The sequence below is a fragment of the Sus scrofa genome, chromosome 6 (assembly GCF_000003025.6).
Source record: "Sus scrofa isolate TJ Tabasco breed Duroc chromosome 6, Sscrofa11.1, whole genome shotgun sequence".
Classification (NCBI taxonomy): domain Eukaryota; kingdom Metazoa; phylum Chordata; class Mammalia; order Artiodactyla; family Suidae; genus Sus; species Sus scrofa.
Window position 1 is genome coordinate 55,247,752 of NC_010448.4, and position 25,056 is coordinate 55,272,807.

Consider the following 25,056-nt stretch of genomic DNA (forward strand, 5'->3'; position numbering starts at 1 on the left):
GCGTGGCCTTGCCTTGGCGGGGGGACGGGGCGTGGCCTCCCCGTGTGGGCTGGAGGGGCGTGGCCCGGCTCGGCGCGCGGTGGCTCTGGGCCTGCGCACGCTGGAGTCAGGGGTCACGGCGGCGTGGGCTGTGGCGGGAAACGCTGTTTGAAGCGGGTGAGTTACGGGAGAAGGGGAATTGCCGGGGACTCCGCCTGGCAGTGGAGGCGGCTTGAAGAGCCGGGCGCTTGGGCCTGGGAGAAGGTTGTGAGGCGTCTCGTGAAGCGTGGCGGCGAGGGGGATCCCCCGCCTTGGTTCGGGGCGCGCGAAAGAGAGGCAGGGGCCAGTGGTCGTGGGCGCGTGCGCGGGGGCGCGCGGGAAGATGACAGGGGTTGGCGGGGGCCCCTTCCGTATGCAGGGGCTCCAGCTCTGGGGACTGGGGGTGACGTACCCTGGAGGGTCTTAGGGGCTGCGCGTTCCCGAGGCATTGGAGACTGAATAGTGCACATGGGGACCTAGCGTCATCTTTTATTCACGAAATGTTGAGTGCTCAGTGCCAGGCACTGTTCTAGAAGCAGAGGCTACCACCGGAACAAGGTAGAGAAGACTGTGTCAGGGGGAGACAGACAGTAGACAAGTAGTAAGGATAAAGTAATGCTTTCAGCTCGTAATACGTTATCCCAAGTGAAGTAAAACAGAGCAGCCTTCTTTAGCTCGAGTGATCAGACATCGTCTCTCTGACGAAGTGACATTGGAGAGCGATCGGGCAGGGGGGACAAGCAAGTGCAAAGGCCTGGAAGCAGGAAGGGGCTTGGGGTGTTTCTAGCTGGAGGGAACAGTGAGGCTGGAGATCTGATGGGGAGTCGGATGCCGAGGAGCCTTGTAAGTCTCGGTGTGGCGTTTAGTTTTTATTCTAGGTTCCTTGGGAGCCAGGGGAGGTTTGGGGCATTGGAGGACCATGACCCTCCTCTGTGTTTTGAAAAACAAACTCCCTGGCTGCTGATCCAGGGTGGCATTGTAGCAGGAGCAAGAGTGGAAGGAAGGGCCAGTTAGGAGGCAAGAGCGGGTGGTTGGTGGCTTAGCCTGCAGTGCAGGTGGGCAGACTCCATCCGCACAGGTTGTCTTTGGGGTTTGAGCTGGCATGACATGAGCGTACAGGGAGGGGGCGCCCAGGGTGAGCAGCGGGCTGGAGAGAGAAGGTTGAGGGGAGCAGGTTTGGGTGTGAGGGGGCAGGATGATGTCAGGGTCTCAGCCTCCTGGCCACACCTGCTTTTTCTCCCCTCTTCCTGCACTTTCCCACTCTAGCCCCTTAGGTTCCTACCCCACTTCCTGCCCCACTCCAGGCCTGTGCCTGCCACACCCTTCCCTCCTCCTGCAATGCTGTTCCCTCTCCTCACTTCTTCAGCCAGCTGCTCTTGGGGCCGGGCCTTTGCCGGGCACTGGGGAGCCAGTGATAATTCAGTTTGGTTGAGGGAAGGACAGGACTTCTTAGGCCAGAGGGCCAAGCTATAAGGAGGCAGTGCTAGTCTTTGGGAGCCGAGAGAAGAAAGTGGGGGCTCAGGGCAGATTTGTGGGATCCAGTGACATTAAAGTGGAGTCTAACTCACATAACTTTTTTTTTTTTTTTGTCTTTATTTTTTTTTTGTCTTTATGCCACCCGTGGCATATGGAGGTTCCCAGGCTAGGGGTCGAATCAGAGCTGTAGCCACCAGCCTACATCACAGCCACAGCAACACGGGATCCGAGCTGCATCTTCGACCTATATCACAGCTCACGGCAACGCCGGATCCTTAACCCACTAAGCAAGGCCAGGGATCGAACCTGCGTCTTTATGGATACTAGTCAGATTCATTTCCACTGAGCCACAATGGGAACTCCTAAACTGACACAACTTGAAGTAGCCCGCATTCCAGGCACTGTGCTGGGTGATGCTGGGGCCTCAACTGGAGCAAGTCCTTGACCATTGTTTGCTTGTTTGTTTTGGCTACATCTGTGGTGTGTGGAAGTTCCTGGGCCAGGGATTGACCCTGAGCCACTGAAGTGACAACACCAGATCTTTAACCCACTGCACCACACAGGAACTCCCTTGACTCCCTTTTTTGGGGGTTTTCTGTTTGCCTTTTTTTTTTTTTTTTTTTTAATGGCTACACCCATGGCCTATGGAATTTCCCAGGCCAGGGACTGAATCAGAGAGCCACAGCTGTGACATATGCCACAGCTGCAACAGCACCAGATCCTTTAACCCACTGCTCAGGGCTGGGGATTGAACGCGCACCTCCGCAGCGACCCAAGCCACTGCAGTTGGATTCTTAACCCACTGTGTCACAGCGGGAGCTCCCTCAGCCCCTGTTTTTGGGGCACTCCCAGCCCAAAGCTGTCGTGGCTCGTGCAATAAACATGTGCTCTAGGGCACTGTGAGAGCCCCGAGGGGCTGCTGATCCTCCTGGAGAAGTTGAGCAGAGCTGATTCTCAGAGGATCCAGAGAAGTTAGGTGGCCAAGAAAAAGGATTTCATCCAGCAAACCCCTCCCAAGGCCAGACCTCATTTGGGTGATGCTGGGGGCCCAGAGAAGCCTCAGCCCTGCCCTTGAGGGAAATATGAATGGTGAGAGAGTCAGACACAAGCCCCAGAGGTCCCCAGCCTGTGCCTCGGGCAGCGGGCATCAGGGAGGCCCAAGGAGGGACAAGGCCAGAGCCTGACAAGTGTGTAGTTTTCTGGGGATAAATAGGTACATTTGTGATTTTTTTCTTTTGGGGCATGCCCAGGGGAGTGAGGAAGCTCCCAGGCCAGGGATTGAATCCAAGCCACAGAGTGACAACATCAGATCCTTAACCGATAGGCCACTGGGAAACTCCCTGTAATTGTTTCATCCACCCCTCTGCAGCTGCGTGTGAGCCAGGATGTGGGGCTGAGCAGACACATGCATCTGGCCCTGGTCTGCCTCCCCAGGGCAGAGGGCACTTCACCCCCGATCTCTCCTGGCACGTCTGTGGTGCTGGCCAGCCAGTGTGGCTTTGGAGGCAGCCTGCCTGGGTTTGAACCTTGGCTCTGCCCCTTGTGAACTAGCTGTGCCACCTCAGGTGGGTGGCTTCACCTCTCTGGGCCTTGGTCATTCAGTTGGAGGGTAACAGCAGCTCCTGCCTCTGAAGTTTTGGGGAAAATTCTGGGCGTTCCTTCCTGCATTCATTCAGAAAATGTTTATCAGGCATGTACTCAGGCCCAGGCTCCCCCCAGGTGCATGAGATATGACAGGAAACGAGAGACAAAATCCTAACTCTCACAGCATCCTCATTCTCCTCCAGGGGAACAGATAGTAAACCAAATAAATAAGCAGGGGGAGTTCCCATCATGGCTCAGCAGAAACGAATCTGACTAGTATCCGTGAGGACACAGGTTCGATCCCTGGCCTCGATCAGTGGGTTAAGGATCTGGCGTTGCCATGAGCTGTGGTGTAGGTTGCAGATGTGGCTCGGATCCGCATTGCTGTGGCTATGAGTAGGCCGGCAGCTACAGCTCTGATTGGACCCCTAGCCTGGGAACCTCCCTATGCCATGGGTGCCGCCCTAAAAAGACAAATAAATAAATAATCAGGGGTTCTCAGACTTGATACCACACGAATTGCATGGGAAGCTCAAGCAGCAGAAGTGGGGCCCCGCACTTTGAGAACTCTAAGAACTGATAGAAAGCACCAGACAGAGACAAGGGCCAGCAGGACAAATACAGCAGGGGAGGGGGTTGGAGAGTATGAGGATGGGGCAGCGGGGCTGTGTTTTTAAGTGGGCCTCACTGAGAAGGTGACATCTGAGCAAAGACCCCAAAGGGGAGGAGAGAGCTGTGGGGACATCTGGGAAAGAGCATTTGGCCCAGTAGCGGGAACAGCTTGTGCAAAGGTCCTGGGGTAGGACCAAGCCTGGCGCATTTAAGGAACACAGAGGAGGCAAGTGGCTGGAGTGAGCAAGGGGGAAAGGGTGGAGGTGGTGCCCTTGAAAGAGAAGGGGTTGGGGTGGGCAGTAGTGCAGGGTCTTGTGGGCCAGGATGAAGACTTTGTGGATGAGACAAGGAGTTCCCGTTGTGGCTCAGCAGTAATGAACCTGACTGGTATCCACATGGATGTGGGGTGGATCCTTGGCGCTGCTCAGTGGGTTAAGGATCTGGTGCTTCTGTGGCTGTGGTGTAGGCTGGCAGCTACAGCTCTGATTTAACCCCTAGCCTGGGAACCTCCATATGCAGCAGTGCAGCCCTAAAGATAAATAAGATAAAAAACTTCATGGGACAAGAGCCAGGGATGGGTTCTGAGCAGAGCAGGGGCGGGACGACCTGACATATTTGTATAGATTCCCTTTGACTGCCAAGCGTGGAGAATACACTGAGGGGGAGGGTGGAAGGCGGGAGGTGGGGGCCAGCGGAGAGGAGGGGAGAAGAGGCTATTCATTCATTCAGCAGATATTTCTCGAGCGCCCTCTATGGACCAGACGCTGTTATTGATCAGTGAAACTCTCCGTGCCCGCGCCGAGCTCCTTTTCCAGCAGGGGGAGCCAGACAACCAGCAATGCCCAAAATAAAGCCCCATCCTCTGGAGTGTGGGGGCCCGAGGAGCAGTGGGACTCTGGTGAACTCCGGTCCATTGGAAGGCAGACCAGACAGGATTTGCCAGTGGGATGAGCGTGTGGTCCGAAGGGGAAGAGAAAGTTGGTGTGACTCCGATGTCTCAGCTTGATGGGAGCTGCCGCTTACTGAACTGGGGGGAGACCGTGGGTTGCAAGGAGCAGACTTGGGGGGAGATCAGGAGCCCAGCTTTGGAGTCCCAGGTGCCAGAAGGAACATGCTCGCAGTGGGCAGTTGGATCTCTCAGCCTGGAGCCTGGACAGAGGTCTGGGCTGGAGGCACGAAAGTGTAAAGGTGACGTTTGATACCTTGTGGGTTGGGACGGCGAGATGGCAGGAGTGTCACAGGGAAACCAGCATTTGATCCAGAGCGAGCACTCACGGTTGTATTATTGCTGAAATTGCTGGCTCTTCAGTATTTGCTTCTGAAGCATTGAGAAAGGGGAGCACAAGCTGTCTTATGCGGGACACCCAGGGGCCTTCCTTCCATTTTTTAAATTTTATTATTATCATTATCATTATTATTATTATTTTTTTTTATGGCCGCACTCTCGGCATATGGAAGTTCCTGGGCCAGCCAAGAATTGCATCCGAGCCACAGCTGAGACCTAAATAAACTGCAGCTGCAGCAACGCAGGAGCCATCAACCCACTGCACAGGGCCAGGGATCCAGCCCCCACCTCCACAGCCAACCAAGCCGCTGCAGTTGGATTCTTAATCCACTGCGAAACTGCCTCCTTCCTTCTAATGCTGCCTCCCCTGACTGTGCACTGAGGACAGCGCCTGGCGCATTCCATTGCGGTGCAGGGGGTTAAGGATCCTGCAGTGGCTCAGGGTGCTGCTGTGACAGGGAAGATCCTGGCCCTGGAACTTCAACATGCCACGGGCACAGCCAAAAAAAAAAAAGGGATGGCTCCTGGGGTGGGGAACTAGTGCAGGACTTAGATTTTACTCCTGGTAACATATTCCCTCCCACTGTGCCCCTTGGCCACAGCCCAGGGACCCAGGGCGGCCAGTCAGCCCCTTCTGCCTCCCTCTGCCAGGCCAGATTTGATCACTCCTTCGGGCTCCTGGAAACCCCACAGCTTCCTCTGCCTCCCCCAGGTCCTACCTCTGCATTTCTCTGGCTACCGGCATGGCTGGAGCAAAGGCCTCCAGGCCTCTTCCCCCGAGATCAGCCATGTGCGTGCCCAGTTCCCACTCAAGAGGCACAAGAGGAAGGTCTTTCTCCTTATACAAGATGCATGTTTGCACAGTGAGAGCAAGTCACGAGAGCCCGAGGGTGCAGACAGACAACCCTCATGGATAAACACAATGCGAAACAGCCAGATGGTGGGGAAGTACTCCGGCATACCAAGGAATGAGATGGGGAGTTCCCGCTGTGGCATAGTGGGTTAATGATCCAGCTTGTCTCTGTGGAGGTGCTAGTTCGATCCCTGGCCCGATGCAGTGGGTTCAGGATCCCGCGTTGCTGCAGCTGTGGCATAGGTCACAGCTCTGACTCGGATTTGATCCTTAGCCTGGGAACGTCCATCTGTGTGGATGAAAAAGAAAAAAAATTTTAAGAATAAGGATCAAGGTGCTGATCTGTGCTACAATGCGGGCGGACCTTGAAAATGTCATCCACAGGGAAAGAAGCCAGACGCTAAGGAAATATCTTCTAAGATCCCATTTGTGGGCAGGCCCAGGGTAGGCAAAGCCATAGAGGCAGACAGAGTAGGTGGGGGGGTGCTGGGAGGGGAGGGGGGTGGAACGGAGAGGGTCCCTTCTGGGGGGTGATGAAGCTGTTCTGAAATGGACCGGAGGTACTGCGAACCACTGAACCGCTTGCTTTAAGTGCGTGAATCGTTTGGCCTGTGAAATGGATCTTGGGCAAACCATCTCCCCCACCCCTGGTCTCCTGGTCTCCCTGGGAAACCAGTGTGGCCGGTTTATTGCCTACCTTTCCCGAATTGTACCTTCAGAGCCAACATCCTGAGATGGAGTCTCCCACCCACCTTGTAAAAGTGTTATTTTTATTATGTATTTCCCGCCACCTTTTTTTTTTTTTTTTTTTTTTTAATTTGGCTGTTCTCACGGCCAGGGATCAAACCCCAGCCACAGTAGTGACAACGTCAAATCCTCCACCCGTAGGCCAGCAGGGAACTCATTCCTCCACCTTTTTATTTTGCAAAGAAAGTTCCATGCCTGCAGAGACGTTCAAATATACGAGTTCCCAGGAACACCCATGAACCCTTTGCCTGGATTTGCCAGTCTCTCCGCATTTGCTTTATCTCGATACTACAGGGTAATTATCATAATCAGGCCATCTACCCCGAGACCATCCAGTCCGGATTCAGGTTGCCCAGTGGGTCCATGTTACCCTTCAGGTCTCTTTTCGGGTTTTTTTATCCACGATCTGACCTGGGGTCACACCTCGCATTTAAATAGTTGTCATGACAACGGAGTCTCTCCTTTAATTGAAAACAGTTTCTTGGCCTCCCCCCACTCCACTCTCCCTTTCCTGACTTTGACATTTTTTGAAGAGTTTACCTTGCAGGCCAGTCTTTCCTTGGGTTTGATTGTTGCCTAATGATTAGAGTCAGGGTAAATATTTTCTTAGACATCTTTTTTTTTTTTTTAAATAGATAACACAGCTAAGTACATCATTCTGCCCTTTGCTTTCTGGGCTTAACAATGGGTCTTTGAGAGTCCTCTGTCTCAGTACATAGAGAGCTTCCTCATTCCTTTATAGAGCTGCATAATATTCCATACGGCAGAATTCACAGAGCGTATTTAATCAGTGTCCCCCCCCACCCTGGGGGAGGACATTTAGGTGGTTTCCAGTCTTTTGCGATTGCAAACAGCCCTGCCGGAAATAACCTTGTAAATGCAGTTTTTCCCTATGTGACGGTATATCTGGAGCCTAATCCCTGAGATGTGGAATCGGAGACTCCCCATCTCGAGGTTTTTCATTTGAGGTGCAATTTACATGTGGTGAAATGCACAAGACCTCGGTGGCACAGCGGAATGTATGGTCCACGTCCATCATCCGAGACAGCAGCCTCACGCCCCTTGCTGGTCAGCTTCTCCTACCCCGCAGGCAGCCACCTGCTTGATTTCTAGCACATGGATTAGCTGAGTCTGTTCTAGAACTTTGTGTAAATGGCATCATGGAAATACATTCTCTTTTCTTTTTTGTTTTTGCTTTTTAACGGCTGCACTCGCCGCATACGGAGGTTCCCAGGCTGGGGGTCGATCAGAGCCACAGCCACCGGCCAATGCCACAGCCACAGCAACGCGGGATCCGAGCCTCGTCTGCGACCTACACCCCAGCTCACAACAACGCCGGATCCTTAACCCACTGAGTGAGGAGGCCAGGGATTGAACCTGTGTCCTCATGGATGCTAATCAGATTTGTTTCCATGGCACCACAACGGGAAGTCCCGTGGCCACCTCCTTTTTAATGCTGAAAAGTGTACCCCGTGTACCCCCACCATGTGTCATAACCCATCCCCAGTCAGTTCAGAATTTGTCCATACTCTGTCTGCTAAGGTCTAGATTAAGCTGCTATAACAAAGAAGCCCCAAAGCACAGCAGCTCAGGCAACACACAGCATTATTTCCCTCCCGGGGTTCCCTGGATGGCTCAGCAGGTTAAGGATTCGGCATTGTCACTACTGTGGTTTGGGTTTGATCCCTGGCCCGAGAACTTCCACATGCCACAATCTTGCCCCCCCCAAATGTCTCCCCATAACCATCTAGGTAGGCAGCTCTGCTCCAGAAGGTTGTCAAGGGGCCAGGTTTCTTCCATCTTGGAGCTTTGCAGTCCCTGCAGTGTTGTCCTTGTGCCCATGGTCAAGGTTGGCTTACAGCTACCACATCCTCGCTCCAGCCATCGGGAAGGGGGAAGAGGCTGGAGGGCAACCTCCCTTTTACGGTTTTCCCTAAAGCTGTGTGTGCCTCACCATGACCTATGCCACAGCGGTGGCAAGGCCAGATCCTTACCCCACTGTGCCACAGCAGGAACTCCAAAGATACGTACTTTTTAATCTATGTATCTTGTCGAAAGATACCCCCCAAATCATTTTCCTTATAGGTAACAATTAAGAAAACACATATATAAGTAGCAGTCTCTAGGTTTTCTTGTGTTTGCTCCATTGTATCCTAGCTGGGGGCGGGGGTTAGTACTATAAGGGGCATTTGGGGACCATTGGAGGAATTGGAAAATGGATTCTTTTTAAAATTATTATTGCAACCATGTTAAGTGTCCTGGATTTGATTGTGGCACTGTGCTTGCTTAAGGGACCATTCCCCTGTTCTTCAGAGATAGATGCCAAAGTAGGCAGGGGTCAAGGGGCACGGTTCCTGCAGCTACCTCGGATGGTTTGGGGACATAATAACAGGACAGCTCAGGTATAGGTGCGGGGGCAGGGAGAGACTGAGCAAAGGCAAATAGCAACATCTTTTTTTTTTTTTTTCTTTTTTTTTGTCTTTTTTTTTGTCTTTTTGTCTTTTTTTGTTGTTGTTGTTGTTGCTATTTCTTGGGCCGCTCCCTCGGCATATGGAGGTTCCCAGGCTAGGGGTTGAATCAGAGCTGTAGCCACCGGCCTATGCCAGAGCCACAGCAACGCAGGATCCGAGCCACGTCTGCAACCTACACCACAGCTCACGGCAACGCTGGATCGTTAACCCACTGAGCAAGGGCAGGGACCGAACCTGCAACCTCATGGTTCCTAGTCGGATTCGTTAACCACTGCGCCACGACGGGAACTCCAAATAGCAACATCTTGACGCTTGGAGAGTCTGGGTGAAGGGCGGACGTGAGTTCTAATGAGTTTGAAATGACTTCATTGTGAAAAGGGCTTCTGTTTCTGTCTTGTTTTCCAGTGGGCTGGGGTGCCTCTGAGGTCAGGGGGCAGGGAAGGGACCCAGGCAGATTCATGTTGGCCCCCAGGCCCTGGCACGCAACGCTGTGGCTGGCCTGAAGGAGGCACTTGCCAGCTGTTTGCAGAAGGAAGGCCTGGGGCAGGCGGGGGCATTCAGGACAGGGGCTTAAGGGAAAGAGAGGCTGTGCTGAGGATGGCGGGTGAGGGGAGGCAGGCGGGTGCCCAGGGGTCACGGGGGGCAGGTAAACAGGAACAAAAGGATGTGGAGGGCTCGGGTGTGTGGGGAGGTGGTTAAACAGAGGCGGGCATCGCCTGGTGGAGGCTGAGTCTCTGGAAGGTGCCCACAGCCCCTGAGCCTGCAGGGAGTGTGCGGGGCAGAGTCCTGATATGCTTCAGACACGCTGGGGAATGAAAAGGCTCACGGTCCTGGTGGGTGCATGGGATGCCATGGGAAAGATGGGAGCCCTCACCCCACCCGACATGCCCTGCAGGATGGAGGGAAAGCGGCGACCAGGCCCTGGGCCTGGGGTGCCCCCCAAACGGGCCCATGGGGGCCTCTGGGACGAGGATGAGGTGTATCGGCCATCACAGTTTGAGGAGGAGCTGGCACTGATGGAGGAGATGGAGGCAGAGCACAGGCTGCAGGAACAAGAGGAGGAGGAGCTGCAGTCGGCCCTGGAGGGGGCTGTGGACGGTGAGACCTGGGGCGGGAGCCCTGCACCCTACACCTGTCATGCGTCTGACCTCAAACTGCCAGCCTCCGGCCCACTTTGAGCACCGGGCAGGGCTGACCTTTGACCCCATGTCAGTATGCCACCTCTCTTGCCCACTGCTTGCAGAGGCCACCTGAGGGATCGTGGGGTGGACTGGGAGGGCAGCTTCTTATTTCCAAAGCAGGACCACGACTCCATGGAGCCCTGCTCCCCTCCCCCATCCAGGGCAGTTCTCTGTGACAGCCATAGACCCCCGCTGGCTTCGGCCAACCCCTCCCACCCTGGACCCCCAGACAGAGCCCCTCATCTTCCAGCAGCTGGAGATCGACCATTACGTGGGTGAGTTTGGGGGACAGAGCCTGGCGGGTGGGAGAAGGGGGCCTTGGGTTTCTGGGGCGGAAGCTGGGCCAGGGTCTCAGCCCCTCTGGCTCTGGGGGAGGAGAGGGACTCAGACAGTCCCTGCCCAGGTGACATGGGCCCTGGGGGGTGGGGGGCATCTTCTAACTGAGGCCTGAGGAGCTGGCTGCTTGCAGAGGGGAGAGATCTGGTGTGACGTCGGGAACAGCTGAGCCTGTGCACTGAGTCAGGCCCTGCTCCAGCCAGACCAGGTCCCTGTTCTCAGAGGCTCACGTTCTAGAAGGAGAAGCAGAATAAGAAAGGAAGTAGAGGAGTTGCCACTGTGGCTCAGTACGCTGAGAACCCAACTAGTATCCATGAGGATATGGTTCGATCCCTGGCCTCGCTCAGTGGATTAAGGATCCCTCATTGCTGTGGCTGTGGTGTGGGCTGGCAGCTGCAGCTCCGATTCGACCCCTAGCCTGGGAACTTGCATATGCCGTAGGTGGGGCCCTAAAAAGACAAAGAAAGAAAGAAAAGAAACAATTTCTTTTTTTTTTTTTTTTTTTTGTCTTTTTGCTATTTCTTGGGCCGCTCCCATGGCATATGAAGGTTCCCAGGCTAGGGGTCAAATTGGAGCTGTAGCCACCGGCCTGCGCCAGAGCCACAGCAATGCGGGATCCGAGCCGCATCTGTGACCTACACCACAGCTCAGGCAATGCCGGATCGTTAACCCACTGAGCAAGGGCAGGGATCGAACACGCAACCTCATGGTTCCCAGTCGGATTTGTTAACCACTGCGCCATAACGGGAACTCTAGAAACAATTTCTGATTTGCAAAAAAAGACGGCTCCCTCTAGCTCTAGGTGGAAAAGGACTGTAGGGGCTGAGGATGGAAAGGGAAATTGGGAAGGAGGCGGGCAGACCTTCGGGGAGTCAGAGGGCAGCCCCTGCCTTACCCTGTGACACTCCCAGGCCCAGCGCGACCCCTGCCCGGGGCGCCCCCACCATCCCAGAGCTCCGTGCCGGTGCTCCGCGCCTTCGGGGTCACGGATGACGGTGTCTCCGTCTGCTGCCACATCCATGGCTTTGCACCCTACTTCTACACCCCAGCGCCCCCTGGTGAGTGGCCCCGACCCTCAGGACCCCTCCTCACCCCTCCATCTGAAGGCCCCCTGCACTTCTGATCGGCCCCCCTCACACCCAGGTTTCGGACCCGAGCACCTGAGCGACCTGCAGCGGGAGCTGAACGCGGCCATCAGCCGGGACCAGCGCGGGGGCAAGGAGCTCACGGGGCCGGCCGTGCTGGCGGTGGAGCTGTGCTCCCGGGAGAGTGAGTGCTGTCCCAGGGGCCGCTGGGTGGGTGGAGGGGGGCCCTGTGGGCCGATGCCAGCCTCCTCTGCCCGCAGGCATGTTCGGGTACCACGGGCACGGCCCCTCCCCGTTCCTGCGCATCACCCTGGCGCTGCCCCGCCTCATGGCCCCCGCCCGCCGCCTCCTGGAGCAGGGCATCCGCGTGGCAGGCCTGGGCACCCCCAGCTTCGCGCCGTACGAGGCCAACGTTGACTTTGAGATCCGGTACGGCCCCTCCCTGGCGTCCCAGCCTCCTCCCCACGTCCCGGCATCCGCCTCTGCCCACTGAGTCTCACTTCCCCGCAGGTTCATGGTGGATGCGGACGTTGTCGGCTGCAACTGGCTGGAGCTCCCAGCCGGGAAGTACTTGCTGAGGCCGGAGGGGAAGGTGCGGGGGAGTCCCTGGGGCGAGGGGGGAGCACAGGGCCAGGACCCTGCAGCAGCTGACCCCCGCCATCCCCACAGGCCACGCTGTGTCAGCTGGAGGCGGACGTGCTGTGGTCAGACGTGGTCAGTCACCCGCCAGAAGGGCCGTGGCAGCGAATCGCGCCCCTGCGTGTGCTCAGCTTCGACATCGAGTGTGCCGGCCGCAAAGGTCTGTCCCGGGCCTGGGGCTCGCTCCTCCTTCCCTCCCTCCCGCTGGACACAGGTGACATGCGGGTCCCATCCCGGGGGTCCCTGCCCTTCTCGAGCTCACTCAGGAGGAGGGAGCAAACACAAGCAGACAGGTTATCAGGACAGCGCCAAGGAGGGCGGCGGGGGTGGGGAGTGACAGGTGCTCAGGAAGGCCTCGGGGAGGGGACAGGCCTTGTGACAAGGGTCGGGTAGTAGGGAGGGGTGGGGAGAGCATTTCCTGCACAGAGAGCAGCAGGTACAAAGGCCCAGGGGCAGGCCCGGCCCTGTCTGTGGGAGAGGGGGAGAGGGCGATAGATGTAGGCATGGGGGACCCGCGTCTGCGAGCGGTGGGGACAGAGGGGAGCCGCCCCTGCGATGTGTCATGCGGGAGTGTCAGGAGTCATGTCTCCTTCCTCCTCGCAGGCATCTTCCCCGAGCCCGAGCGGGACCCTGTGATCCAGATCTGCTCGCTAGGCCTGCGCTGGGGCGAGCCCGAGCCCTTCCTGCGCCTGGCACTCACCCTGCGGCCCTGCGCCCCCATCCTGGGTGCCAAGGTGCAGAGCTACGAGCGGGAGGAGGACCTGCTCCAGGTGGCTCTCGTTCCACAGCCCCTGCCATTTCCTCAGGACCCCCTATGCACCTTCCAGGGCTGAGCCCGTTTCCTGGGCCGCCCCGGGTGCGGCCCCTGGATGCTGAGCTGCCGTGTCCGCGGGTTCACATCCCTTCCCCTTGAGCAGTGAATGTGTCCCCTCTGGGTGGGTTATTCTCAAAAGCACCGGCCTGATCTGTCTACCATGGGTGGGAGGGCTCTTGGGCTCCCATTAAGGGCTTCCAGAACATTCCAGGAGTGGGGAGGATCCATGGCAGGGGGCGGCCAGGATGACAGCCGGCGTGACCCCGAGCGCTCCCTCCTCAGGCCTGGTCGAACTTCATCCGCGTCATGGACCCCGACGTGATCACCGGCTACAACATCCAGAACTTCGACCTTCCATACCTCATCTCCCGCGCCCAGACCCTCAAGGTACAGCAGGCGGCTGTGGGAGGCCTGTTCTCAGATGCCCCTGGGGCTCAGGGTGTGGGCAGCCCTCCAGCAGCTCCAGAGGCATCCCCGAAAACCCGGCTCTAGCCCCATCCCTGCCCCTCTCGAAGATCAGAAGGTCCGGGTGGCTGTTGCAGAGGCGAGGAAGCATTCCCGCAAAGAAAAGCGTTTGGAGGGGCGGCTGAAGTGTGCAGGGCTCCAGTGCCTTGTCTCTAGGCTCTCAAACACACCAGCAGGAGTTCCCTGGTGGCTCAGCAGGTTAAGGACCTGGTGTTGTTGCTGCGGTGGCTTGGATCGCTGCAGTGGCTTGGATCGCTGCCGTGGCTCGGGTTTGATCTCTGGCCCAGAACTTCCACATGTTTCATGCGTGGCTGAAAAAAAGAGCAGAAAATAAGAAAAGGAGAGGGGGTTCCTTGAAGAAGGTGCCAAAACCTGGGTGCTTGTTGAATCTGGGTGTGGGCGTGTCAGGGGGAGAGTCTGCTGGGGCTGTTGTGACCGAGACCTACAGGCATGGGCCGTCCCTCGGTCTGGGAGCCGGAAGGCCAGTCAGGGTGTCCGAGGATTAGTTCCTCCTGAGGCCTCTCCTAGCTTCCGGTAGCATCTCATTCCCAGGCTGTACGTGGCGTTCTCCCGGACTCTGCCCCGCGTCCCCCTCTGTGCGGGTCTCTGTGCTCCAGTGTCCCCTTTTTCTAAAGCCAAAGGCCTCTTGGATCAGGGCCACCCTGATGACCTTATTCTAACTTGCTCACCTGCAAGGACCCAATTTCCACTCGAGCTCACCTGAGGTCCAGGAGTTAGGACTTAACATCTCTTGGGAGGGGACACAGTTCGGCTCCTAACAGGGTATTTCGTGTGGCTTTCTCCCTTTGCTCCATGTTCGGCCCATTTCATAATGGAAAAAACAACCATACCTAAAGCCCCCAGCGGCTCCAGGGCCATGCCCGCCCTGTGCGCCCCCCTTCCTCCCCCTCCACCCCAGCTCAGGCCTCACGTCTGTGTCTGGTCCCCCCCGCGTGGACTAGCTCTCCATGCTGTCCCTGCTCGTGCTCCCCGCGGCTGTCCCCCAGGGCCCCCAACCCTGTGCGTTCACTGCTCCCCCACCAAGCTCAGCATCCTCTCCAGATCTGCTCCTCCTCCACTCCCCATCTGGGTGCAGTGCCCCCGGGGCACCCTCCTTGCTCGCTTCACCCCCACAGCCATTGCCCCCACCACCCCTCAGCCTCCTGTTTGTCCCCTTCAGTCTGTGCCTTTCCAGCCCCAGAGGGTCCTGCAGCCCCAGCGCCGCCCCTGCTCTCGGGCTCCCAGCCGGAAGAGGGCAGCACCGTCGCGGGTGTCGGGGTGATGTGGTCACCTTCCTGGCCCGCCCCCGCCCCAGCCTCGGCACTCCCTGTGGTCTGCCCCCAGGTGCAGACCTTCCCCTTCCTGGGCCGCGTGTCTGGCCTCCGCTCCAACATCCGGGACTCGTCCTTCCAGTCCAAGCAGACGGGCCGGCGAGACAGCAAGGTGGTCAGCATGGTGGGCCGCGTGCAGATGGACATGCTCCAGGTACGGGGGCGGGGCCTGGGCAAGAGGCGGGGCCTGGGGCGAGAGGCGGGGCCCCCAGAGGCCGCCGCCCACACCGCCCCGCCCGCGTAGGTGCTGTTGCGCGAGTACAAGCTCCGGTCCTACACGCTCAACGCCGTGAGCTTCCACTTCCTGGGTGAGCAGAAGGAGGACGTGCAGCACAGCATCATCACCGACCTGCAGGTGCCCGGGCCTCCCAGCCACCTGCCCGCCCGCCCGCCTGCCCGGCCTCAGGCTTGGCCCCCCTGCCCGTCTCCTGCCCTCAGCCCCTGCCCTTGCCCTGCAGAGGGACCCGAATCCCTGACCACTCCCGCGACCCCTGGCCCTCTGACCTTTGTTCCGCTCCCCTGCCCCGACCTCTAGTCCCCGGGAGCCCCTCGCACTGCGCCCTCCTCCCTCCGTCGTCTCTCTGACCCCCGCCCTCCGCCCCTGTCCCCAGAACGGGAACGACCAGACGCGCCGCCGGCTGGCCGTGTACTGCCTCAAGGACGCCTTCCTGCCGCTGCGGCTGCTGGAGCGGCTCATGGTGCTGGTGAACGCCATGGAGATGGCCCGGGTCACCGGCGTGCCCCTCGGCTACCTGCTCAGCCGAGGCCAGCAGGTCAAGGTCGTGTCCCAGCTGCTGCGGCAGGTCCGTGGGCAGAGCCCGGGGAGGCCCTCCCCGCCGCCACCACCCAGCGTCCTGCCTGCGCCCACCCTTCGCTTTCACCCTTCTCCCCTCCAGGCCATGCGTGAGGGGCTGCTGATGCCCGTGGTGAAGACGGAGGGTGGCGAGGACTACACGGGAGCCACTGTCATTGAGCCCCTGAAAGGGTGAGGCCCAGCGGCGGCGCAGCTGGATGGGGCGGCGGCAGTGGCGGGGCTCCCAGTGCTGACTCCTCCCCGCACCGCCAGGTACTACGATGTCCCCATCACCACCCTGGACTTCTCCTCGCTGTACCCGTCCATCATGATGGCCCACAACCTGTGTTACACCACGCTGCTACGGCCCGGGGCTGCCCAGAAACTGGGGTATGGAGGCCTCCCTGGGCACGTGTACCCCAAGGTCACCCGAGGGCCTGCCTCAAGTGGGGTGGGGCTAGGGACCCAAAAATAGCAAGGAGGAGAGGGGACTACCCGCCAGAGGTGGGGGATCCTGTGGGGGATCCTGTGGGGGCTGGAGGAGGAGGAGCCGGGGAGCCCAGGTGTCACCCCCAGCGCCTTTGCCCCAGGCTGACCGCGGATCAGTTCATCAAGACGCCCACGGGGGACGAGTTCGTGAAGACGTCGGTGCGGAAGGGGCTGCTGCCCCAGATCCTGGAAAACCTGCTCAGCGCCCGGAAGAGGTGGGTCTTGAGCCCCCCTCCACCCCCACTCAGAGCTCAGACTTGCTGAGGCGGCCTGGCAGTTCCTGTCCCTTGTGGGCCACACTTCGCTGCCGCTGTGCCTGATAGAACAAGACACCCCCTGCACGCAGCTCCCCGCAGCCCCTCTGCTGGGCACCTCTGTGTAGTGTGCAGCCTACCCAACTGTGCATGGCCCCCCTTTCCAGAAAGGCACCCTGACCAGTGCCTAGGCCCAGGCCTCTCATCTTCTGACACCTGATACGCCACCTGAGTGACCTTTACGGGTCCCCCCCCTTCTCCCAGGGCCAAGGCTGAGCTGGCCAAAGAGACAGACCCCCTGAGGCGGCAGGTCTTGGATGGGCGGCAGCTGGCACTAAAAGTGAGCGCCAACTCTGTGTACGGCTTCACTGGCGCCCAAGTGGGCAAGCTGCCATGCCTGGAGATCTCGCAGGTGAGTGCACGGTGGCACGTGGGGGGCCGATCCCCCCCGTCTTGGGGAGAAGCAGGGCTTGATGGGGTGGAGGTCAGAGCCCAGATCACCCCAACCTGCCAGCCTGTGGAAAGTGGATGCTTGAGTGATTGGTTCGTTCATTCATTGGTTCAGCAAACACTGCTGACCATCCCCTGTGGGTTGGGCCTTGTGCCCTGTGGGTCCAGCAGGTGACACATGGGACAAGAGTTCCTGTCTCACTTGCCCAGCCTACCAGGAATACAGATGGTGACAGCCAGCAGTAAATGCTGCTCGCAAAGCTATTGGTGCCAGGGGTTCTGTAGATAAAGTCGGAGAGGGACGGGCGTGGCCGGGCGGGGTGGGCGGAGGCCGAGACCGAGGGAGGGCAGCAGTCTTGCTCATTCTTTCCGTCTGTCACACAGCCACCTAACAGACCCTAGGTCCCTGGCAGTCTCCACCCCAGCCCATCTCCTCCCCTGGTCCCCACGAGGAGAGGGGAGCAGAGAGCAGGTTTCCTCCCCCTTCCTAAGGGGGCTAGGGCAAGGCCGGAGGTCAGCCAGCGGCCTTGTCAAGCTCTTGCACTTGATATGCTATGTGTCCTCCGTGTCCGTCTTGTCCCTGCGTGAGCACCCCAGTGGGGACGCTTGGCAGATGCTAGAACAGTGTTCTGCTCCAAGAGGAGTGTGGGCAGAAAAGCCCACTGCCTCCCTCCCTGCCCACAGCAGCATCCTAGGCCTGTTTGCTCTGCTGCTCAGACAGGAAGGCAAGACCACAGGGGGCCTGGGTCTCCAAAATTCTGCCAAGCTGGGTTCAGTGCCTCAGCTCCTGGCCTACAAGGTTCTTAGGAAAGTCTTCTGTGTAGCCCCTTCCCCTAGGGTTTGGGGCCTGGCATATTCCAGACTTGGTTACCTCCAGCCACGGGGAGCTCCCTCCCTGATACTGTGTCCTCACATGGCTCTGGGTGAAAGACTTGGAAGAATGGGCAGCAGGCGGGGCTGGGGCCACTTATGCTGGGAGGGGCCTTGTGCACACCCCCTGTACACACTTGGAGTTGAGGGGCCCCCAAGCCCATCCTCAGATCCAGTGATTCACTAGAAGGATTCAGAGGCTCAGAAAAGCAGTTAAGCTCATGGTTGTGATTTATTGCCGCGACAGGCTGGGGATTAACATCGGCCAAAGGAAAGGCGCGTGGGGCAGAGTCCAGGGGGACCAAGCACAAGCTCCCAGGTGTCCCCCGGCTCCTGTGGACGGTGTTGTTCCTCCCAGCATGGAGGCTGAGCTGCACACACCTGGTCCTGCCCATCAGGGACGCTCACCTGAGCATTGGTGTCCTGGGTTTTTATTGGAGATCAGTTGTGGAGGCAGGGAGCCCCGTGTGACTGACCCTAGTGACTCAGTCTCCTGGCCGTCCAGAGGTCAAACTGATCCCATGTGGCCCAAGGTCCCTGCCGTAAATCACATTAGCACAGGTCACTTGGTGTGACCCAAGGTCCCAAGTGAACAAAGACGCTTGTGAAGCAGGACATGCCGAGGGCTCCCAAGCACCCACAAAGAGCCAGGTGCCTCTCTGGGCAAAGTGCATCTCTTAGACAGGCCACCCTTACCCCGCGGACTTGCCCTTCCTAATCCCTGGGGGCCACCTCCAGCCTCCTTGGTGGAAAGAAGTGGGTGTTTGATCATCAGCTTCCAGCCCCCTATGGGGAGACCAGGCAGGAGGCTGGGGCTTTTCCTCCCCTGGGGCTTCTCGTCATCGCAGCTGTTGCTTCCTGGCCTTCTCTCTCTCTCATCTCCCTCTCAGCCCCTTCCCTCTGTCTCTGTTTTGTTTTGGTGTCTTAGCCTCTTTCCCTGTTTCTGTCTCTCAAGCTTATGGGGGCAGGGGAATGAAGGAAAACAAATACACAGCCAGAATACTGAGTCATTCCTGAAAAGGCAAGGAAAGAACAGGGAACAGAGAGCAGGCGGAACAGATGAAAGACAGTCCAGTGGTAGGTTTAAGCCCAGATGCAATTGGTGATTACACTAAACATAAGTGGCTCAAACACTGTCCTTAAAGACCAGGATTTTCTGACTGGATCCAAACAGAAACACCCATTTATCCTTGGTGTGTCCCTCCTCCTTTCCCAGCCTGTTTCCTTATTTGTAGAAGGTTATTGAAGACGAATGGGCTCTCTCGAGGCACTGGTACAGCCCCCTCCCTTGGAGGGGAGGCATTTAACAGCTGGTGGGGTCACTTCCAATTGCCCAAGGATGGGCGGGCAGGACCAGGAAGGTCCAGGGTCCTGCGCCTCGGACAGGAGAGCTACCCGGAATGTCGCTGGATGTGGAGAGAAATACCAAGCTGATGGCCTCGTCTGGCTCCAGCCTTTCCGCTGCTCGTTTACTGCAGTCAGTTCCGCCTCTGCCCTGAGCTCTGGCCCGGGGATCCATTTCTTTCCATTAAGGAGCAGTTCAGCAGCCCCATTTCGCAGGTTTGGAAGCTGAGACCCAGAGGGTGGCGGAGTAGCGCACCCGCCAGGTCCACACCCGTAGGAAGCAGCGGAAGTGGGACTACCATCCTGTGTGGCCCCTGGGCCCTCACGCCGCGTGGTTCTCTCCCCAACAGAGCGTCACTGGGTTCGGGCGCCAGATGATCGAGAAGACAAAGCAGCTGGTGGAGTCCAAGTACACGGTGGAGAACGGCTACGGCACCAGCGCCAAGGTGGGGCCTCCTCCTGTCCGCCTGAGTTGGGCCTGGGGCTGGTGTGGAGAGCGCAGGGGCCAACGACGTCTCCCCGCCTCCCCCGGGCACATGCGCCCCTCCCCAGGTGGTGTACGGCGACACCGACTCCGTCATGTGCCGATTTGGCGTCTCCTCTGTGGCCGAGGCGATGGCCCTGGGGCGCGAGGCCGCAGACTGGGTGTCTGGCCACTTCCCCGCGCCCATCCGGCTGGAGTTTGAGAAAGTAAGTGCCCCCCCCACTCCCACCCCCCCGAGACCTGGTAGGCAGGCGTGGGTCTTGCCAGCTTGGGGCGTCTCTCTTAGGATGCCTACAGAGTTTAAGAATGCATTCAGGAGTTCCCATCGTGGTTTAGTGGAAATGAATCTGACTAGTATCCATGGGGACACAGGTTCGATCCCTAGCCTCGCTCAGCGGGTTAAGAATCAGGCTTTGCCGTGAGCTGTGGTGTAGGTTGCAGATGTGGCTCGGATCTGGGGTGGCTGTGGCTGTGGCGTAGGCTGGCAGCTGCTGCTCCAATTCCACCCCTAGCCTGGGAACCTCCATATCCTGCCAGTGTGGCCCTAGAAAGACCAAAAACAAAAACAAAACAAAAGTGTGCATTTGTGGGAGTTCCCACTGTGGCACAACAGGGTTGACAGTGTCTCTGCAGCACTAGGACGCAGGTTCGATCCCTGGTCCAGCACAATGGGTTAGGGATCTGGTGTTGCTGCAGCCGTGGCCTGGGTGGAAACTAGCTGGGATCCGCTCCCTGGCCCGGGAACTCCATGTGCCACAGGATGACCGAAAAAGAACACATTTGTGTGGGCTTCTCCTCTACCTCAGCATCTGGGAAGCCCCAGTGTTGTCAGGGTGTCGATGTTGGGGTGCTCTGGCTATCCCATTCTTTAGTTCATGACCCGCCGTGTCGAGGTATTTTGCTGCCTGAACCCTGAGTTCAGGACGTGGGCTTCTCTGAACAGGAGGGTGTCTGTTTTCTGGAGACCCTGTCCGCCTGGGGGAGCTGCTCTGTGCAGCAGGGACCCTGACCGGGGTGATTCCTGGATCCCAACACTGTTGTCCTTGCTCCCCAGCACCCAGCACGTGACAGGCCTGGGTCTGGGAGCCCTCAGGCCATATTCCTCCCCACCCCTCAGAGCTGGGGTCAGGGCTTGGGGTGCGCCTGCTCTCAGGTTTGGAGCCTGCGGGCTGGGGGAGGTCCCTGCCTTGGAGCTCCGTCCCTGGCCTTTTTCTCCTCTGTGGCGGTGCCGCCAGAGCTCCCCCCATCCTGCAGGTGTTTCAGGCCCAGATCTGGGGCCCTCCAACCTTCAGCCCAGTGTCTGGATCCCGATTTTGGGGATCTAGGTTTATGCCAGTCCGTTTCCCACGTGAGGTCCCTGGGATGTTGAGGGTCTTCCCCAGGCTCAGATGCTGAGGGTCTGGATCCTGCGGCACAGGGACCAGCCTTGCTTGAGCCTGTCTGCTTCTGGGGAAGTGTCCGGAAGGGACAGCCGCCCCCACAGCCTCGGGGTCTCAGCCGCAGGGTCCCCCCAGGTCTACTTCCCCTACCTGCTCATCAGCAAGAAGCGGTACGCCGGCCTGCTCTTCTCCTCCCGGCCGGACACCCATGACCGCATGGACTGCAAGGGCCTGGAGGCCGTGCGCAGAGACAACTGCCCCCTCGTGGCCAACCTCGTCACCGCCTCGCTGCGCCGCCTGCTCATCGATCGGTGTGTGGGACCACCCCCCCTGCCCCCAGCCCTGGCACCCAGTCCCTCCCTCAGGCCCAGGAGCCCAGCCCCCAGCCCCTCCTCCCCTGGGGACACAGGTGGCAGGCCCAGCCCTTCCTCGGTGGCGGCGGAGCTGTGGAAACAGTGTGGGGTCAGACAGCTGTGTGTTCAGATCCTGCCTCCGCCGCTTTGCAGCTTGCGGCCGGGCCGGGCCCCTCCCCGCCCCCGGAGCGCATCCTGGTCCCCAGCCCCAGGCGGTGGAGTGGGTGCCAGCCTGGCGCTGGGCACAGCCCCTGGTGACGCCCACCCGTCGGCCCCCGCAGAGACCCCGCCGGCGCCGTGGCGCATGCGCAGGACGTCATCTCCGACCTGCTGTGTAATCGCATCGACATCTCGCAGCTGGTCATCACCAAGGAGCTGACCCGCGCGGCCGCCGACTACGCGGGCAAGCAGGCTCACGTGGAGCTGGCCGAGAGGTCGGCCCGGCGCGGGAGGGGGCGGGCCGGCCAGAAATAGCCCCTCTCCTGCCAGCTGGGCCCTCCGCCACTTCCTACCCCCGCTCTCCCCGCCGGCCCACCTGCCCTCACCCGCCCCGCCGCCCCAATCTCCCCGCAGGATGAGGAAGCGGGACCCCGGGAGCGCGCCCAGCCTGGGCGACCGAGTCCCCTACGTGATCATCAGTGCCGCCAAGGGCGTGGCCGCCTACATGAAGTCCGAGGTCAGGCCCACCTGGGCTGCTCGCCCGCCCAGCTCTCCTCTGCTCTCACTTCTGCTTTCCAGGCCGGGCGGGGAGGGTGTTTCTCTCCGCGGGGCCCCACAGGGCCCTGAGAACCGCCCCCCAGCACACCCCTGGGAGTTGGCTCCTTGAAGCTTTGCTCCCGGTGCCCTCCGCGGGGGGCCCCGGTTATTCTGCCCCCCCTTCCTGCAGAAGGGAGCCCGGCCTCACGGGGGCACACAGCCTGTTCTGGCTGTGTCCTTGGCCCTCCCTGGCCCACCTGTAATTCCCTCCGGTTCACAAGCGCCCCTGACTGCCCCCACCCCCGCTCAGTCCCCAGCTCCTGGCCACCGCCATGCCCCCACCGTGTCCGCCGACCCTTCCCTGGCACCCTGCGGGCCCCTACCTATGCACACCAGCGTGGGTCACAGAGCCCATGACCTCCGACCCCCATTCCAATCTGGGTCCAGTGACTGCCCCCATCCATGACGAGAGGACACACCCCCCACCCCACCCCAGGCGGCTCCCAGTGCCCCTCACCCTGCTGACCTGCCAGTGACCACAGTCCCCCACTCCCCGCCTGGCATGGGGCCTCTCATTACCCCCCTGCCACCCTCCACTCTCCCTCCACCACCCCCCACCCTGGTGTGACAGCGCCGCTGCTCTGCCTGCAGGACCCCCTCTTCGTGCTGGAGCACAGTCTGCCCATCGACACGCAGTACTACCTGGAGCAGCAGCTCGCCAAGCCCCTCCTGCGCATCTTTGAGCCCATTCTGGGCGAGGGCCGTGCGGAGGCTGTGCTGCTGCGTAAGATGGGCGGACGGGCGGCACTGGAGGCGGGAGGCAGGGGGCCCAGGGTCGGGGGAGGGTGCCCGGCCCACCATCAGCCCTGTCCTGCAGGCGGGGACCACACGCGCTGCAAGACTGTGCTCACCGGCAAGGTGGGCGGCCTCCTGGCCTTCGCCAAACGCCGAAACTGCTGCATTGGCTGCCGCACTGTCCTCAGCCACCAGGGTGAGCCCGGTCCCCAGCCCCGACCCTGGACCAGGCCCCAGCCCTCCTGCCTCTGCCATCCCTGCAGAGCCCCAGCACCGGCCCCACAACCTGGCATGGCTGTCTCCGCGGGCCCCCTGGGTGGGGGGCTCTGGTCTGTAGGCACCCCCACCAGGGTCCTGGGCCCCCCACCCCGGGAGTTCCCCAGGGAGTTTTCTCCACACACTTGCTCCCTTGTTCTCTTGTCTTCGGGGACTTTCAGAAGCCGGGATGGGCAGCGGGCGGGGAAGGGGCAGGGATGGGGCGGCCGGCCCTGGCTCAGCCCCAGCTCCCTTGTGCTGACCTGCACCCCCACCCCCAGGAGCCGTGTGCAAGTTCTGCCAGCCCCGGGAGTCAGAGCTCTATCAGAAAGAGGTGAGGGCGAGGGGGAAGCGGGGAGGGGCAGCGGGGTGGGGGGGGCAGGGTCGCCCACTCAGCCCGCACGTCCTCAGGTGTCCCACCTCAATGCCCTGGAGGAGCGCTTCTCACGCCTGTGGACCCAGTGCCAGCGCTGCCAGGGCAGCCTGCACGAGGATGTCATCTGCACCAGGTGGGCACGCCTGTTGGCCCCAGCGTCAGGCCCCAGGTTCCTCCAAGCTCCCGAGGCCCGTGGACCAGAGCCCTGGTTCCCGGGGCTCAGGCTAAAGTGCCCCCCACATCCCCCTCTGGCTGTGGGGTCCCACTGAGCCTTGATGTCCTGGCCTGCAAAACGGCTGATGTCCATCCCAGCCTGCCAGGGGGAGGGGAGTGCTGCGGGGGGGAGGGCTGGCCAGGCGCCCAGTATCTGCCTGGGAAGTGGCACCCCCCAACCCCCCCCACACACACAGGGTCCTGGCCCCCTCCCCCAGGGCGGGGCTGGGCTTTCCCCAGGGAACAGGTGGGCGGGGCGGGTTCCCACGCCAGGTGCCAGGTGACAGGTGATATACGGCTGGTGGCCCAGCGCCTCAGCGAGCACCCGCTGTTATCGGCTCCCCCTGTGCCCACTGAGCAAACAGCCCGCTGGGGGAGGGGGGTTGGGTGGGCAGCACACAGGGGCCAAAGTCCTGGGAACGGCCCCTGCCCTGCCGCGGGGCCTGCGGCTGGCTGGCCGGCCTCTGGTCCTGACCTCCCTCCCTCTGGGCTCCCCCGCAGCCGAGACTGCCCCATCTTCTACATGCGCAAGAAGGTGCGGAAGGACCTGGAGGACCAGGAGCAGCTTCTGAGGCGCTTCGGCCCCCCCGGCCCCGAGGCCTGGTGACCTCTGACCTCAGCCAACCTCCCACGAGGGCCTCGGGTGGCGGGACCGGTGGGGAATGAATAAAGTTCAGGCCTTTTGTTACCCGGTGCTTCGTGGTGTGTGGGGGCTGGGGATGTGGTCCACTGTCGTGAGCCCTGGCCCAGGTGGGTTATCTCCACTGGCGGGGTCTGCGCGTGAGCGGAGGCCCCCACCGGCCCCCTTCCCCCTCCCTGCCAGACCCGAGGCCCCCCGAGTGAGCAGAGCGGCTCTGCGCCGCCCCACCCTCCAGGTGCTGACCTGTTTCCTCCAGGCCTGGGGCAGCCCCTGGTGTGGAGACTCCCACTCGCCGGGGCGGCCAGGGGGACCCCCCCTCCTATGTCACACCCACCATCTTTCCACTTGGAGGTCCTCACCCACTTCGGGCTTGAGTTTTCCTCAGGGACCCCCACCCAATCCACATCCACTGGAAGAGCCCTACCCCCACCCTGCCCTCTGACACCCCCACCCCACCCCACCCCCACCCCGGGGCTCTGTCTGCCCTGGGTCTCAGCCAGCGCCCAGCACCCTACTCCCCTCTGGTTCCTGGGTCCAGAGCACCCCCCTTCACTGACCTCCTGACCTTTCCTTTTTCAGGGTCCCCCCCAATCCAGCTCCTCTCCCATCTGCGCTCCTCAGGGGCAGTCTCCCCCACCCCAACGCTGGGGATCCCCAAATCCAGGCAGCCCCTGGGCCCACCCTCCCTGTCATGTGACCAAGGGGTTGTGCAATCCAGCCCCCTCCCCTGACCCCCTCCCTGAGGGGATTTTCGAGGAGGGCTGAGCT

General features: G+C 60.2%; 1 protein-coding gene across 4 annotated transcripts; it reads left to right on the plus strand.

The window, feature by feature from the left end:
- On the plus strand, positions 48-24,336 carry POLD1 (DNA polymerase delta 1, catalytic subunit). 4 transcript variants are annotated; one of them, XM_003127364.5, is made up of 27 exons: positions 48-156; positions 9,942-10,144; positions 10,389-10,502; positions 11,475-11,621; positions 11,707-11,832; positions 11,909-12,077; positions 12,159-12,240; positions 12,318-12,447; positions 12,891-13,057; positions 13,384-13,488; positions 14,911-15,051; positions 15,142-15,252; positions 15,509-15,700; positions 15,794-15,882; positions 15,964-16,080; positions 16,281-16,394; positions 16,698-16,845; positions 19,448-19,543; positions 19,650-19,787; positions 21,096-21,271; positions 21,595-21,747; positions 21,887-21,989; positions 22,661-22,793; positions 22,887-23,000; positions 23,341-23,393; positions 23,471-23,568; positions 24,150-24,336. In XM_003127364.5, the coding sequence occupies exons 2-27, from the start codon at positions 9,943-9,945 to the stop codon at positions 24,253-24,255; spliced, it is 3,324 nt and encodes a 1,107-aa protein (XP_003127412.2). In that variant the 5' UTR covers positions 48-156; position 9,942; the 3' UTR covers positions 24,256-24,336. The 4 variants fall into 4 exon arrangements, with proteins under 4 accessions (XP_003127412.2, XP_005664840.1, XP_020950452.1 ...); XM_005664783.3 differs by having other exon boundaries at positions 53-156; positions 12,891-13,021; XM_021094795.1 differs by having other exon boundaries at positions 151-243.